The 18423-nt window shown below is 32.5% G+C and overlaps 1 protein-coding gene across 2 annotated transcripts; it reads right to left on the minus strand.

Moving 5' to 3' along the window:
- Positions 1–1483: 1483 nt before the first annotated feature.
- On the minus strand, positions 1484–18059 carry LOC128170047 (uncharacterized). Of its 2 annotated transcripts, none has more exons than XM_052836044.1 (10): positions 17782–18059; positions 9908–10032; positions 9408–9613; positions 6505–6660; positions 6366–6419; positions 6070–6208; positions 5518–5633; positions 5273–5351; positions 3794–4107; positions 1484–3663 (listed from the first exon to the last, which is right to left on the minus strand). In XM_052836044.1, the coding sequence occupies exons 1-10, from the start codon at positions 17880–17882 to the stop codon at positions 3643–3645; spliced, it is 1311 nt and encodes a 436-aa protein (XP_052692004.1). In that variant the 5' UTR covers positions 17883–18059; the 3' UTR covers positions 1484–3642. The 2 variants fall into 2 exon arrangements, with proteins under 2 accessions (XP_052692004.1, XP_052691997.1); XM_052836037.1 differs by lacking the exon at positions 17782–18059 and adding an exon at positions 11290–11484.
- Between the last annotated feature and the right edge of the window lie 364 nt (positions 18060–18423).

The raw sequence follows: 18423 nt of genomic DNA on the forward strand, positions 1-18423 counted from the left end.
AGGTTGTGACAAATAAATTTTTCACATTAAATAAATGAAACTAGTAATAGTTCAGAAAGTTATTTTTATAGATTCAATACATTTAAACCTCGCTATTTGGTTGTTTGCTTATTTTGACAATTGCTATTCTTCGTAATTTTCTTTAATAAAACTTGTTCAAAAGGGTAAACTCAGAACACTTGCACTTTTTAAATGACCCTTTCTAGAAAAGTACACCATTAACGTCATTCTAAATTTTACTTCAAAACGGATATATTTTCATTTTTCCAGTGTTTACATGTATGTCTGTCATAACACTAAGAATCAAATTTGTAACGGATATCGGATAAATTACATCAATGATGGAAATGACGTACTTGTAGTTTTGGCCCCTTTTAGGTTTACATACTGTAATTAAAAGAAATGGCAACAGCGTATTAATGTCGAAAATTGAATTGTACAGTTGCTTACTATTATATGAATATAAGCCAATTTGAAATCATCAAAGAATTATTACTTATTTCCTAAATAAAGCCTACACATATCAAATTTAATAATTATAAAGGATTTTATCAAGTTATTAATACCAGTTGGAATTTTTTTTGTGGTACCAATTCGTCACAACTGTTACCATCACAGTTAAAATATTTGAAAATTCGCAGCTGTGTGGGATGTCATTGGTGTCAATCGCTCATTTACTATGTGTTAATATGTGTTTAGTATGTTTTAGTAAAACCAAAATATCTGTCTTTCGATTGTCGTAAGATGTTAGAAGGAGCATTCCGAAATGATTAACCGTTATTGGCTTTAATACTAGTCAAAAGCAATTTATGGTTGTCCTGATGTTTCTTAATTTAAGATAAATTTTCAACACAATTTAACGAAATGAGAGTATATTTTAAAATTTAGAGAGTTGTTTTAGTTGGAATAGCAGAATTCAATGAAAACTGTACATAGATAGTCATATACGTAGGGTTTTTTTTTTTACCTCGCATGGTAACTATTTCTTTGCAGATTCAATATATCATAATGATGAATTAAAAATATACCAGATTTAAGTGTTTTTGAACCATCAATTTAAAAGTACCTAATAATTGTCATTTTAATTAAAGTTGCTAAACTGTATTTCTGTGAGCCTTAGAATTTGAATAGAATCGCACTGTAAATGTTAAAATATACATAATTCCAAGTTCAAGCGGCCTTAAATTGTTTTTTTAAAAAAATAACGATTGTGAATAAATTCTGAAACTATTGCTTTTATATATGGAAATAAGTAAAAAGATTACGTGGTGAATGACTGAGAAACAGTAAATAGATTTTCCCCTTCCATTATTTTCTGTCGGAATGAACCATGGCATCAAATATAAATTCATTCTATTTAAATTAAATAGAATAAAAATTATTGTATAAAAAGGGCAAAATTTTATCACCTTATTAATAATTTGACCTTTTTGCACTAAAAAACCACGCTTTTTCAGTCATTAAGGATTAAACATGCAGTGAGTATTTTTGAAAAAGGTTTAATAATCGAAAACTTTTACTCAAATTATAACATACATGGCAAACAATTCTTAATAATTAAAAAAAATAACAAAAAGTGTGGGTCAATTATGTAAACTTTAAGATATGGCATGGAGTAAGCTAATTTTAGGCAATAATTGGAGTTTACTTTTTTTATTTTATGAAATATAAACATGCCAATATATGTCAATAGAAATATCAATAAACTGTACAAATATGTTTTTTCGAAATCCCAATACCCAAACTATTGCTCTGCATTGAAAATTTACCAAGCTAAATTTACAGAACTAGTAATCTAAAACTATTGAAAAATGTTTATTTTTTTCTTGAAAATCTCCCGCAACAAACTATAGTCCCTACCTAAACTCTATAAATTTGTAATTTCCGCTTAACTATTTAAATTCATCTGGCTTAGTTGGCATGGTTAAATATACATATACGAGAAGAATTAATATAAATGCAATATAATGCAGAATTTTCAGACTAGAGAAGAAAAGTAGATTGAGAAAGTTCTTTGTCAGCAAGCCTGTGGATTCCTGACGACGTTTGCATTGGTATCAAATATCAATTGCATTCGTGAAATTGAATTCGATAAGCGATATGTCTTTGGACTATTATGATTTTTATGTTGAATATTTCGAAACCTCGTTTCATTAAAATCACGAATGATCATGTCCTGTGAAATGGCAATGGTGTCGGGAAGAACCACCTGAAAGCGGAATATACACGCGCTCGAGTGTCGTCACTAATTTTTGGGAGTTGATTTTAATCAACCTCTCTATGGAGTTACTCTGGGAAACCGAAAGTGAAACAGTGTTTTGATCTAAGCACAAATCATCACCGCTGACAAGATTTAGTTCTTGGAAATAATCGATAAATTCGATGAAATGTAGCTTGAAGCATTGGTTTTTAAGAAATTTGTTTGTTAAATAGTGCAAACAATTTAGATATTTTTTTGCAGTCGTATGTATTCATACGCCAGAGTTCAATAAAGTCTCGTTCAACCATCGGCTGTCTCCGTTAATCTCCGACAAGCAGAGAGTAATTCTATATTTAGAGGTCGCGTCATCAAGCTATCACGTGACCTGGTGTACACATTCTCTTGTTTGTTTGAGATTAATGGAGACAACCGAGCATCTGGCTGAACGAAAACAAAAAAATCAACTCCCGTCAGTACTTCAGTACTTTGATTTTTAATGTACATTGAATACACTTTTTCAACAAGATTGAAACAGAGATTTTCGGTGAATGTTTTTATTACAATACGCAAATTACTGGGGGGGGGGGGGGGGGGGTAACGTTGACGCAATCTATAAATTTACACAGGGAAGATGGTTCACACTATACGAACATATCCCACTTGTTAATAGTTGTTAATATACTGATTTTTTTAAAAATCCAGTTCCCCTTAAAAAAAAACATGTAAAACAGGCCAGGTCTCCAGATATAGACACTCCAATGTTAACTTTTCACAGCAGAATGCCTCGTACAAAACACTATCTTTTAATCAAACATCTTGGTTTTCAATAGAGCAACACTATATTAAGAGACGGATATTCAGGTGAATTTTCTAGGATTTGTTTAACATTGTTAGTTCTTTCTATTGTGTACATGTATGTCTCAAATATACTGTTTTATTTAGTCATCTCCAACAGCGGATATACAACAGATAACATTTATCATAAAAATTATCACAGAAACAGTAGAAGTGTGGACACCTCCCATCACCTGAAAATACAAATAGTTTATATTTCAGTACTTATATATATATTGAGGGAACCTAACAAGTGTAGCCTTAGTATCGAATTTGATCAACTTTTAAAGAAAAAAAGATGTAGGCAACATTGGCGCTTAACTCGTAACAAAGAAATTTTTGTTTTGTAAAAACAGGATGCATAACATGTACATCTATTTACTAGTATTGCTCTTACGCTGTGATTTAAAGCAATAGACAGAGTAATTCTAAACACTTCAAAGACTCTTTAATATATTTGTTTAAATGTTTACATGTATAATTTAAAACTTGAAAAATATTTGTACAAATTTGTACATAAACGTTAATTATTTTTGGGAGCATGGAAAAATATATCTTAAAAAGCTCTACATAACACCTACCTGTCGTTACTTTGATCATGGGAGATCTCACAGTTTTGTTGAATCATTCTACAAGTAATTACATATTCAATTTTACATTCTAATAAATCATGATACTATACAAATATTTGGTCGGGAAAAATAGCCACTATTATGATACTAGTAATCATTTTAAGCATTGCTAATTCATTTTACGTACTTTTAAAGTCGGCGCTTCAAAGTCATACGTAAACACAGGATTTGATTGGCCGTTAGGACTTGTAGGATCAGGGGATAATGAAAACGTGACGGTATCGGACATTCCGCCATCCAGGAAACTACTGTCCGAGGACACGGACCGTAACATTTGATTGGCCTCTTTGATCTGCGAGGCCGTGGGGGTCGGGATATCGTCGTCGTCCTCGTCTGATGAGGACTGTCGACCTAGGTCGGGCTGACTTCCTACCGCTCCTATCATGGCGATGGAGGCAAAGCTAGACATTCCAGACATGACGCTACTGCGACGTCGCTTTCCTGAAAAAGGGTGTATGGCATGTAATCCCTAAGCATTTGTTTGAAGTGATGAGTGTATGCTATGTAATGCCTTAGTAATTGCTTGAAGTAATGATGAGAACTGCCGGCCATGATTATGAAATTTCTACAAGCGTTAGATTTTGAATGTTGTCAGATAAAGATAATTAGATATGTATCGTACTGCCTTATGAATAGCACTAATCACTCTGATATAAGATCGAGTTTATTTGTTAAACTCTGCATCAATTTTATATTAACATAAATATGTGATCAGAAATCAAACGGCTTTTAAAAATCGTCAACTTAATGTCAAGAAAATAAAAAGAAAGCCATTAAATACAATGTAGCATATTTTGCCTACACAAATTGATACATGTAAGACATATATGTATTTATTCACCTCTTCTGTTATGTATGTTCATGTGTCTCGTCGTTTGAGTATGTTTTGCATACAAATCAAATTAAATGTTACATGTAATAACCTGTCGCAATATTACATAAATAAATTTACAGGGGCAAAATATTATTGTACTCCATTTTAAAAAAATAAAGTATTTGCTGGTTTTAAACAATACACACATCTGCACGCTTTTTTAAATTGATAAACACATTTGATACCTTATTTTCGGGGTAGGGGGCACTTGTTACTCTAGGACTTACAGATATTTCATGAATTCCACATAATAAACCCTAGCCTCGCACATACTTTTGGTACATTTCATTGCTCGGCTGATCGGTAAAAAATCATACTGCATTGCATATATTAAGTGTAAACAAGTAGTGCACAGTCATGTAAATAAAACCCTTTTGATGCTTTTAATTTTTCTTTCATAATTTCTCTAGTGTATTGGTTAAGAAAAACAAATTCTGAGGTATGTTCGAGTGCATTTAAGTTACAGGAAGACAGCTGCAAACAAATTGTCAAAGAAAAAATATTTGTTTAAAATTTAATTTAACAACAGTTTACCTTTCATTTTATAAGCAGGGTACAGCAACAATCAAAGAAATATTTCAATTGATAGAACACTTCGTACTGCCTTTTAAATTAACAAACTTTTGTCGGTTAATCAAACTCCTAATACATATGTGTCGCTATAAAAATCGTTTATGTAAGAAAATGTACGTCCTGTATAACTAGGTTGAAAGTACAATACACCCAGCTTACCCATCGGTGCACACGCTGTAATTTCCGGTTCCGGGGCTCTGTATTTGCGACAGAGACCCTGAAGCTGTCGAAGCTCAATCTGTGTAGAAAAAAATTAAAAATAAAAAGCACTACAGTAGCGATTTGATCCGCTGGTACAATACATGTATGAATCTTGGAATGTTTTAATTTCATACATCGATTCAACACTTTATAATACAATTAATGCTATTACACAAATATGAAAATCTTGAATTATTACTTACTCTATATTGTTCTAGCTTGTTGTTTAGTTCTTTTCCCCGCTTCACCATACGTCTGTACTGTTGCTTGATAACTTTAAGTATCACTAAATCTTTCTCTTTTATCACCAGAACAAAACCTATAATAAAATGATTTAATAATGAAATAACATGTATGCTCATTTGATATAATATTTTATTGAAACTATAATAATGTTTGCAGAAATTTTAACTTTTTTGTGTGAAATTCCTTTCATAGTTTCATCATATTTGCACTTCAAAATCCAAGAAAACAATTTTTTCATGTTAAAATGATAATTTTTTTTAACAAATTACTTTTCCTAAGCACGTTTAATAGACTTAATGACGAGTTAAAGTTATTAATAAAAGTATCATTTCCATTTACTCTTGATTAGTCATATATATATATATATATATATATATATATATATATATATATATATATATATATATATATATATATATATATATATATATATTTGCATCTTAAGGATGTGTTCCATTACATGTATGTACACTACATTGTAGTTGTTCTAGCAACAGCATCTTACGTACTGTTCACTATCCTTATAACCCTCCAGGGTAAAATAATGATCAGAATGGTGGCCGCCTCTGACCCGGGTTGTGCCCAAATTCCTTCGTAGAACGACAGATCGAGAATCCAGGACACAGTGACCACAAATGCATCAAATACCTTAAAAACGAGGGGACGAATCGATGATATCGACGTTTTATCAGAAAAGTCTGACAATCTTTTTAGCATAAAAATTTTTGAAAACGGCGAAGGAATATTATTACGAATTGTGTGGTAAGGAAGCATAAAATACCACAGTAAAGGCGTAAAATCTTACCTCAAGTCTGTGATTGAGAAAATGGCTTCCCATTGCGAATATTTTTAGGAAAGTCTGAAAGTAATTTGCATAAAGTAGCAATTCGGTTTTATAAGTTTTGGGGGATTAAAGAGTATTGGTTTTATGCAAAATGACCAACCTCAAAAACAAGAAGTGATAAAATAACAAGACTGCCCAGATGGAAGGCGTGGGTAAGATGCTCCACAAGAGTATGCTCAGCGTGACTGTGATCGCTGGAACCGGAACCGGAAGCTCGCTTAGATCTGTGGTGTATCACGCTTTCGCGGTTAGAAGTCTAGAAAAGTAAAGAAAATTCAATCGAAATACAGATATTTTTTTCTTTTCTATGCAGCCACTTTTTACGATGTTGAGCTAAGGGAACTAATAAGTAACAACTCTTAAAGAGATATGGGTTGCATATTGAGCTTAAAGGACATATCGCATGTTTCTAATGTATACGACATTTTACATTTTTTGGCTTCCTAATGTATCTAATAATTACTCCTAACAGTTTGTTAACGGTATATAAGCGGTAATTAGCCATAATATCAATTTAAATTATAGCCCCGATCGTTTAAAAACTCGTTAATTAGATAGTGTGTCACGTGGTACAGTGACGTCACATGCCACCTTCTTCGAACAGCTGATTGTTAACAAATTGTAGGATTAGCATTATCTTCTTTAAATTTTGACATTCATTCACCATGTAAGTTGATTTTTTTACATGCTGACTAAATTAAAAGAATCTTATTATTCAGTCGTACATGTTTGAGCCACTAGTACGGATAGAAAACGATGATATTGCCGAAAAAGCGACGGTGAAGTCGGCAATGACGATCAAATTGACGGACGTGTAAACATTGTAAACACAACTTAGTAAGGATTGTAGCTCAAATAAATCTGTTAAAGGTGTTTATTTATTAAAATCTACAACAGTCTTGGTTTTTGGCGTTCCTAACGACTCAGAATGTTCATTATTGTAAAACTGTGGTGCACAAGAAGTTTGTTTCTTCGGCAGTAACTGATCACAACTTTCTAAGGTTGTTTACTCTATATTACACTGGATTATAAAAGCAGGCAAGAACGTTTTCCTTAATTATTGTTTATTTCTGTAAAATCCCATCTCCGTATTTTTTTATCCATTTACGTATAAATGTATATCAACAAACTGTGTCTATTTCTCACGTAAACAATCAATATCGACAACTCGATCCATGACTTCTCCCACAAAAAATAAAACTCACAGAAATCTCACATACCGTACTAAAATTATGATTTCTGCAGAGGTGAGCTACATGTATGAATGAAGAAATCATGTATACAAAACCGATGCATACATGAACGTACTGTTTAAAAATAAGAAAAAGAAAACAGCTAATGAAGCGAGGCGGTATCCAATATGGCGTCCCCTCTCGTTATTTTTCTCAGATGAACTTGCGTTTTGTACACAGGCCCCTATGCATAAACTTTTATTTTTTTCTTTTTGAGAAATGAATACGATTTATTTATGACACTATAATTACAAAAATGTACCATATAATTAATAATATATGAATTGAATGTTTATTTATAAATCCTCTCGTCGACAGATAGACCCCTATTTGTCATAAGATTTCCGCATACTTTCGTAAGGGAAACTTAAAAAAAAACAACAGTCCAAATCCCCATTTTCGGTGTCTAAATCACCCGCAGGAGGCACAGAACACCATCATGTCCCGTTATCGGCAATTTAATAGGTAATAATTAGTTTAATTGTCGTTTAAATCTAATCCAATTACAATGATGGCTAACAGCACCTTCTCGCTCGAGGTCGCATATGACGTCACGCATCATGGCGGGTAGATCGAGAGAGAAAATATGCATATCGCGACATTTGAATTTCATTGCATTCAAACTCACGAATTAGGCAGAATATTTTATAAAAACGTTAATAAACTAGATTTTTAATGAGTATAGAATAATTTTATTTAAAAAATTCCGAAAATTGAAAAACATGCGATATGTCCTTTAAAAAATTGTTTTTGCGTTTAAAATATATTGCAGCTTTCTGCAGTATAGTATTTCTAATGGGGAACACATTGAGCGCATATTTCTTGGCAAATACTGAAATTCAAATAATTTATAGTCAAATAAAATATATATCTATTGTGAACTTCACACCTCTCCTCGGACCGAATCCTTGGCTCACTATATTGAACAAAATAAGTTTTATACGGTTACCCCAATTCATTTCCGGCATTTGTGTGTATTTGCTTTTTTGATCATTTTCATAACCATCTCCTTATGCTCATGTTGATATTTCCCCTAATATTATTGTCTTTAATAAAATATGTAGCAAAGGACGACGCTAAGTTTAGTTGAAATTGGTCTGGTGGTTTTTTTGTTGAGAAAACAAAAATGTTACAAGGATGCAGAAAAATAGACGAGTTGATATATTGTGACCAGAAGCTTTCAGCTTCATTTTAGCTTTCTGCTAACTTAAAGGTACATGTAAGCTTAAAAGAAAGCAAAGAACAAGAAATGTTAGCTTCTTAACTCCTAACGTTTGTTAAAGATCATTTTTGAGGACAAACAAATACAAAAAATATATACTTAAAAAAAATCGGACAAACACAATTATTTATAAACACTCTATATGATAAATATTAACCGATGTGGGCAACAGTTATGAAACCAGCCTTTCTATCACGTGAGTTTCTTACGGCATCAAGTCTAGTACACATTATTACCTACAAATGTAATATTATGTCTTGTTCATCTACATGTATTATTCAATTCTAATTGCAATTGACATTTGTCGCACTTTCGTGCTCGAAAACAAGCTTATACTTATATACATATGGTTTACCTCAGGAATTATAAAGAATTTTTTGATGTGATTAAATGTAATAAAGCCCGAGTGACTTTATGATAGATTTGATCATACCCAGCTTAATATTAAAAAAGTCATTGATGAAGTGTATTGGAATATACGATGCAAAATCAGTTTGTAGCGTTGTGATGGACAAGACACTGAAAAATGTAATACCATTAGATACTCACTGCATAGTTATACATGAGGCGGTGATGACCCTCCGCGCTGTGGCCAGTAGAGACGTTGGCGGAGTAACAGGAGTGACCCTTGACGATCGCCATCGCTTCCTCCAGTGAGGGTGGGTGACCGTGTACACTGAAGTTTGCCCCGTGACACACCTTCATTAACACTGACAAGGCCTCGGACTTCATTGTATCGCTGTCATGAAGCTTTTCTGAAAAAAGTGTGATTTCGATAACAATAATATTGTTATTTTAGTCTATGCTGACCCCCTTGGTGATACATATTTTTTCATTTTTTTTTGTCATTTTCTTAAAAGACTCATTTATTTCTAGTGTTTTTTCTCTAATATAACGTCAATAAAAACAAAATCAGTAACTGTCATTTTGGTTCTAACTACTCAGGAACATTATATAACATAAGATCACCTGAGTGTCTCGAGTTACTTCAAAATTTACACATTTTTTTTATTTCAACGTCTTTCCTAATTGTCAATCTTTGTCCTAACCTGACATGATGAGTATATCGCAGATGATTTGTCCCAGAACACAGCCGGCGTCAAGAGCACTGAGGACGCAAACGGCGATCAAAACCACGTGGGTGTGTAGAAGTTGCGAAAGGCGCTTCCTACATCTGTAAATAATGATAACAAAGAATGTATAGGGTTTTGATATTCGGAAGGTTAAAGGTTCTTTCTGCAAAATGTCTTCAAAGGGTATAAACAAGAACAAGCATATAGTCTACATTTTATTGCAAAGAATAATAAATTTGTATCAAATTAATTCCGTCCTGATTTGTATCGGAAGAACAAGTCAAACAGAGCATGGTTAGCTTAAGTTTAAAGTACAGTTTAGGCAACTTATAAAAATTTTAACCGATTCTAAAGGGCAAAAAGAACGGAAATCATTGTCAACTTCTTTGAGAAAATTACCTAGAATCGCTTTTCCGTATAATCTTAATATATCAAAAGATTCTCCCTTTAAGAAATGAAGTGGGAAAAAAAATAATTCTCGTTTGAAATCTTTTATTCAAATAAATTAAAACACGGTTATAGTGAACACGCTTATAATGAATTGACACTTACAGTGAAGGGATTTTTATCCCCCGAGATTTTATTACATGTTGTATACTTGAAGGATATAACGAATTACGCTTACAACGAAGTAAGTCCCTGGGACTTTGTTATAAGCATGTTTTATGGTACTATGGAAAAATTGTTTTAGTTATATCGAAACTGTATATCTTACTGTTATATAAAACATACATGCATTCAGTCGGTTTTAATGCAACTGTTTTAAACTGATATATTAGACGCAATGTGGGAACCGGGATCGACATTTAGCCTAGTCATTCCCTTTCCAGTGTATATAACTACGTTTATTTAATATTTTTTCATTAATTTGCCTTATTTATTCTTGTTTTATTACGAAAACAATTCAATTAGTTGCAATTGGCCCGCAGTCAGTAAGCGCATTCGAGTATGGCCATAAGTTGATACAGCCATCATACACAGAAACTATTTGGATCAAAATTATGAATGCTTGAATTAGACTTGCAAATATGTATTAAAAGATGACCCAATGATGCAGTTTACCATGACTGGAAAGTATAAACATGCCTAGAAAATACCCTTTGATGGACATTATTAACTTACAGTAGTCCGGTAATTATTTCATATCGGAAGACATAATTTCATCTATGATGTTCAATAACATAAAACATGAAATAGAGATTTTTGTTTAGCTTTAATTTATGACTTTTAAGATAACAAACCAAAGCCCATTCATTGTTACGTAAAATACACACGAGTGTAAAATTGATCTGCAGTAAAACCTAACCCTTTAGCTCTATTCTAACAATCGACGCATATTAATACGGTTAGCTATTTACCTCTGTGACTTCGTTTTCTTCTTGAATTTCAGTTTCCGTTTTATATCCTTTGTTTGATCACGGCGCATCGTGACGCCATTTGAAAGGCTACCGTTTTGAGCAAAAGCATTGCCATTTTGTAAGGCTCCATGCCCCATATCCCAAACCTTGCTTAATAAATGTGTTTCTTCTGCGAATACATACGTCAGAGCAGACTACAAGAATCCACATTACTTATAGCAGTTAATATTTGAACAAACCCGTTTAGATTTATAGCTTTTGGATCATACTGTTACTTGACTAACTATAAATACTCTGACAAGTTTGGTATTATCTTTGTGCTCTCTGTTGGGGCTGGATGAAGATTATCTTAATAATGTCCATAAACGAAGACTTGTGGTTAAGATTTTAGCTGTATGGAGACAGATCTTCAATACACGAAGAACAATCCATTAAATCAGACCACAAACGTGTGTAGCATGCCATTTTTAAAAAACGTGGATTACAAATATCAGCAAAATATTTTATGAGACAATTCAATGTCGAATCAATTTTGGTAAATATTTTGTAAAATAATGGTTATTGCATAATAATTGTAAAATTATTGTTTCAAATTGCTTGTTAAGCTCAATAGTACACTGTTTTTAATCAGGTTTTCCTCAGAGATTAAAATTTAATATGATCATTTTCATATCCATATCAATTTAAAAAAAAAAATTAGCTCTATCATTTTTATAACATTACCAACTTCTTACACCTATCTTCAAACATCTTGCACGTGTATATCCCCGTGCAGCTGACCGGTGTCTTTTTCGTGATAACATACTGTCATATATTACACTTCATATTTCTAACACCACTCGAAGACAATATTTCTTCGGTCTTGTCTACTATAACAACAACAAACTGATACAAAGTCTTGAAGTGTCATAAGTTAGTTCAATTAAATCCAGGTTGAAAAAATTAATATAGCTGGATGTTAATGTAAAATTGTGACATATTTAACGACAAAATAATTTCATATATTGTAAACATATTTTGAAATAAGGTAAAGGAGAGGCTTATACGGGTACACTACAAATACTTTATTCAACCAAACAGTCATAAAACCATAAATACACTATTCAGAAGGTTAGATAATCAAATGACTTTACCACCCAAACTGATTCAAACTGCTACACGACTCTAATGCGCACATTGCTGGTGTAGTCAAATTGCATGTTTATCTTCGAGTAATACTCAGAAAAAAGAAACGTGTTTGAAAAAAAAACGCGCTCTATTCTTTGACAACATTTTGCCGAAGTTCTGAATACTTGCACGATTAAATGAATAATCGAAAAATTCTCACCCCCCCCCAAAAAAAAAAAAACCCAAGTGAGCAGTCGAAATAAACAAAATAAATGAAAACACAATTAAATTGTTAATTTCTCTGGGATTAGGAAAAACCAATTTTAATAGTGTAGTTAATATGACAAGACATATTTTTATTTTTAACAATGGTTAACTTTGGAAATCAATTACTTGAATTTTAAATCCCGAACTGTCCACTTGAACTTGGTATAGGCTTTATCAAGTAGTAATATTGATTTGTTACTCTATTAAATAGTATTTGTCAAAATCATATCACTAAAGAATCATCAGCATTTACATGTATAAACGTAGCATTTGAAATAATGTATATATTAATATACGATTTCGCTGTGTTTAAATAGTAGATAATAAGAAATTGATTTTATAGGTTATACTCTTTAACATACATGTACACACAAAACAGTAAAGAGACTTGCTAATTATAGTTATAAAGCAATATAATTATTACATAGAAAAGGTAGTAAAATGTGCCAAATCAAAACTTTGATAACTCAGTAAACTTTGATTGGTTGTTTGATATTCATCCTTGCATGAATCAAATATATACAACTTGATGGGTTTGCATTTATGTAAGCTTGAGTTGGACATAAGGTAAGGGAAGTACAGAAGTACTTGACGCACGGTGTCGGCAGACATTGTGATGAATTATAGAAACACTCGGTGCGCCATATAATGATTTGTCACTTTGAAGACAACGAGTAAATAGATGCTAGATAAGACCTCTCACGGATCATCTTCAGACGACAAGATCCCGGCCCCTTGATAGAATGCAAATAAACAGATCCTCAGTGTTCGTACTTCAAATTCTACACCACTGTACATGTAATCATTATAAAATTGAAACCACGGAATATCCTGCCATGATACAAACACTATAGGATGTATATATTTATAAGTCAATAGTTATTTGCATAATGTATAATTATTTAAAAAGTCCTCAATTAAGTATGATATTTCAGACAACAGCAACATGCAGAGATTCTTGTAGGACACACACACAAAGTGTTTTCAATATCAATATTTATCGTACGGTATGAAATTAAAAAAAAAATCATATTCGAAAATTATCATAGGGGAATTCCACGTGGCAAAGAAAACACAAAGTTGTCCACTTGTGCAGGTGCGACAGTTTTAGTTTGTAGGTTATCTATGTTTTGCTTATTGGTTTGTTGTAGTTTTCGGTTTTTTAAAATGTTTTTGACTGATTTACCAAATACTGTCATACACTGGTGACATTTAAATTATCGCATTTGATATTTGTGAATACAAATGTATATATCCACGTCGTTATTTCGTTGGTAAGTTTGAAATAGACGCACTATCAACTGATTTATCTCTACGAAAAAAAGCACACCCATCACACCCGCCCCCGTTTACAAATGAATAAGTACATGCATTTAACAAATACAATAAAGTTTCTATAATAAATGCATATTCATTAAGTGGACCCTTAGGTCCATGCAGAAAATATATAAGCGAGGTAAAACCGGATGCGATTGGGATTCAGCTTACGCATGCGCTAACCGGGTTTCTGTGCAAGATTGTGTGTAGGTTAGGGAACTAGCCGGATGCCTAATACGAACGAAGCCAATCAGAAAAATAGTCATTCACTGACTTTTTAACAATCCAACATTATCTTCATTGATTTAAGTTATAATTACATGCATGTTAGAGGTATGAACTCTTTACAATATGAGGTAAAATGGGCATAGCTATAGGTGATGCAACGTACAAATTTAGATGTTATAGGGCAATATCCATGTTTTGAATTGCTTCTATTGTTCATCATTTGCAATTGGAGGTCTCCTCCACACGTCATAATGAAAAAGCAGGAGACTAGAATCGCAGGTTTCATTTTAAAGAGAAATACATATGGTCCACATATTACAGTCTTTTTGAAAGGACGGCAACCTACTCCTTTTCTCTACAAGCTAATCACTCCATTCATTGCCGTTTATGCTAGCGCTCTCGAGCGCTAGCAATTACTTTAGTCTATATTTCTGGAATACGCATGCCTGACTTTACGGTTTGGCATTCTTGGAAAACTACTTTAAATAGACAATACGATTACATTTTTGTTTTATCATAATAATAGATATGGCCCGAATTCTGAAGTTTTCCTAAGTTAGTTTATTGTCTAACCTAGACATACCGGTACAAGAAAAAATAAGGTCATAAAATGCAAAGATTAAAGATATCACATGGAGGAACCTAGCATTCCTTACAATTATACCACCTTCCTGGATAAGTCTGGCAAGCTCATTAAAAAAACAGGATATTTTTTTAAGGAAAATCCCGATTCAAACGACATTCAATCGGGAAAATTTTACGTCGAAGCATAAATAAAGATATTTTCTAATTGGTCATTTTAGCTCGAGTCTATCATACGAAGATATCCGGTCAAAGAAACGACACTCACGCGGAAAAATTCAGCAAAATAACCCAGTTTATCACGGACCTTTCTTTGGGACCACGTTTATAAAAATGGCTACCACGTTAGCTCACCTATTTTTTAAAATCAATTTTTTTGAAAGAAATGCTGTGAATAAAGTAAATGAAATCAAATAGTTGTTAGGGAATAGTTTTATAAAAAAAAAAAATTGCCAATGAAAGACATGGCTTTGAGACTGAAAACATCACCGACTTTTTTGTAACTATGTTTACGTATACAATGCATCCACTGAAGATATACGGTATAATGGTAAAAAATGTTCCCAAATTTAGGCCATATGTCCATGTAATCAAATTAAGATAACGTTGTAAGCAATTATCCTTTAATGAGAAAACTTGAGAACAAACTGTTTTAATAAAACAATTATTATCTAGAGAAAAAAATATTGAGGAATTTTTAAAAGGATTACGGTTGATTTCGCCCCTTACCCAGATCTGCCTGATGGTGAGGATGGTATACTTTTAACAATATTATTGGGGTCGACATTATTAACGTATTAGATATCTAAACAATTTGTAAAAAACAATATTCGCAAACGTGCATGTACAATTTTTACCAAAAGAAATCTTTTTAAAATTTGTTTCGATACATGAAAGGATGCAATTAATTTAATAGCGATTCAATCCAAGCACACGAAAGGCAAAGCCAAATTACACTTCCATGACGCATGCGCATTTTCGGAGAAATCAAACAAATTTCTTTTTTTCTTCGAAAATATTTACATTTTTGTAAAAACCAACATCATTCTCCCGATGTATAATGCTGATAGCTTGTAACTTTTGGGGGCAGTTATTTTGCAAAGAATATACCGATAAAAATATCGGGCCAAAGAACTTTAAGAGGGCTGTATTATAATGTGCATTTCTAGTGTACTTATTTCTGAGCAAAAATAGCCCCGTGAAAAGATATAGGCCTACCAAGAAAATACACAAATTTCTTAGCTGAGTAGAATGGAATTATTCTTTGTTTCTTCTAATAATTTACGGTATATATAATAGGTACATGTAATTAGTTAACCTCCAAGCCTCCTTAGTCCGAGTACAATGTCCTTCTAGACAACAAACTGTGCATTGCTGACAAAGTAATTAAAATTTAAAAAAAACCAAACAACTTTTCCAGACTTGTTTGCGTCTCGTACACCTTGTTATACATGTGTGTGACCATTACGTAGGTGTTTGCATTCAACTTGACAAACTAAACCAATTAATTATTCACAGTTTGGAATCCATTTGAGAATATTGGAGAAAAAAATGCACGTATACCAAAACAATTTCATTACCCTAATTAATAAGACATATTTTACATATCTATTCGTTTAGTGCTTTAGGCACCATCAATTGTAACACAGGATCGTCCTAATGATTTGTTATAAAATACAAGCTCTAATTTGTGATTAAACCAAAAAATTAAATTTGGAACATTAAGTTATACTTCACCAGTTACCGCCTTCGACGCAAATACGTATTTTCAACCTATATCGAGCTTTACGCCACTTTCATAAAGCCTAGTATATATGGGACTAAACATCGATAGTAAGGACGTTTGGGACCTCGAAATATTACGACATACTGCCTTTCAAAATTAAAGATAATTTTAAGCTTTTTCTTATTAATGTTTTTTTTTTTTTAATCTACATGTTTTACAGCGTAGAGCAAAAAACGTTGCGTTCGTTATTTGCCTGCAAGTTTTGATTCAAAATGCGCTTGAATTTTATAATTTTTGTCTTTCTTAACATATTTTTAAAGTATTCTATGATCAAAAATCCTCTCCCCCGACTGTGTAAGTACAGAAAAATACAATGTTACACATTTTCCCTATGTGGCCTAATTGGCTTTGCACAAGGGACTAAAGCCCTGACCCAGGGACCATGAATTTCACAACTTTGGTAGAGGGCTTTACGGATATCATGGCCGTGCATTTAGTTTTATCTTATGTGTTTAAGAAAGTAGAGAAGAGGATTTTCTAAGATTTAATTACACTTTTTCTATATGGCCATATTGCCAAAAACTAGGGTCTGAACCCCGACCCAGGGGCCATGAATTTTACACTTTTGGTAGAGAGCTATACAGACATTATTATAACCATGCAATTAGTTTTTTCCAAATATATACCAGAAGTTTTAAAAATTCTGATCTTTTTTTAAATTTTTTTTTATTTTGCCGCACCCTTGACGCCCTGGGGATGGTAAGGTAAAAATATTCTTTATTTAAAGTTCGCTTATCTTTGAGATGCCAAAATGGTAACAATTAGCCTTGTAGTTTTCAAAAAGAAGTTAAATTGTGAACGACTGACGAACGAAAACGGACGAAGACCAAGTGTTATAGGTCACCTGGGTGACTGTTGACCTAAAAATATTAACAATTAAATGTCAATTTGTTAATTTTAAAAGTTTTTAAAGTTTGAAGTAGAAAACCATTAGATAATCCATTATTCGAATGGCATCATTATGAAGCTACTATACACAGAAGGTTTGAAATTAATTCGCCAAATCATAACGAAAAAAGTCTGGAAAACGATGTGGGGACAGAATGACTTGACAAACGGTTTTACCTGTAGAGTACTGATTATACATGTGCATGATTTCTGTTTTGTAATCAACCTAAACGTTTAAATTCATTTATATAATTGTTAAAAGATTTTTCACATCAGATCGTTACTGCAAGTAGTATAAACTCCGCAGTCCGAGTTACCTTTTGCTTTTCTTTGGTGGTTTCTCTTTCCCCTCAGGTATCTTTCCGTTCTGAACAAGTTCGGGTTTCCCTTTTTCAGGATTGTTATTTGTAAAAGTCATCGCCAGTTAGAGTTACAGATAAAAACCAAATAAACAAATCTAATTCTTACAAGTGTCCGAAAAAAACTTTGATGCAAAGTTTTTCTCAAGTTAATTAGTTAATTAACTGCGAGTTATCATCACTAAATCCCAGCTTCATTAAGTTTTCTGTTTCTTGCATAGCAGCCATCCCCACCGTGTTCCAAAAGAGAAGTGTAAATGAAGATTGCGGATTTGTTTTCTGTTAAATGATCAGAGTTGGTTGTAAATTTTGGATCCTCTTCAGACTGGCATCGTTCTATAGTACCTTAAGCAGAATACCGATACAGTACCCACAAAGAGCACCTACTTAGCTGAGGGTATAAGAGTTTTATTATTATTGCTTTGTTGTCAAAATATATGCCGTACACGTTTCGGTATTTTGTTAGAATTTTGACAAATCTTTAAAACTGCTTAAATGTCTTTGTTCCATTACCGATATGTATGTCCCATTTATACTAAGAGTTTGATAATCAATGCTTTTTGTTATAATAGATAATACATTATCAATGATTAAATGAAT

The sequence above is a fragment of the Crassostrea angulata genome, chromosome 1 (genome assembly GCF_025612915.1).
Source record: "Crassostrea angulata isolate pt1a10 chromosome 1, ASM2561291v2, whole genome shotgun sequence".
NCBI lineage: Eukaryota > Metazoa > Mollusca > Bivalvia > Ostreida > Ostreidae > Magallana > Magallana angulata.

Coding starts and splice junctions, on each gene's coding strand:
- LOC128170047 (XM_052836037.1), bottom strand. CDS start 11,426: ATGGGGCATGGAGCCTTACAAAATGGCAATGCTTTTGCTCAAAACGGT. Junction 6,661..9,407: donor GCCTCATGTATAACTATGCA/GTGAGTATCTAA, acceptor TTACTTTTCTAG/ACTTCTAACCGCGAAAGCGT. Junction 6,209..6,365: donor TTCTCAATCACAGACTTGAG/GTAAGATTTTAC, acceptor CTCGTTTTTAAG/GTATTTGATGCATTTGTGGT.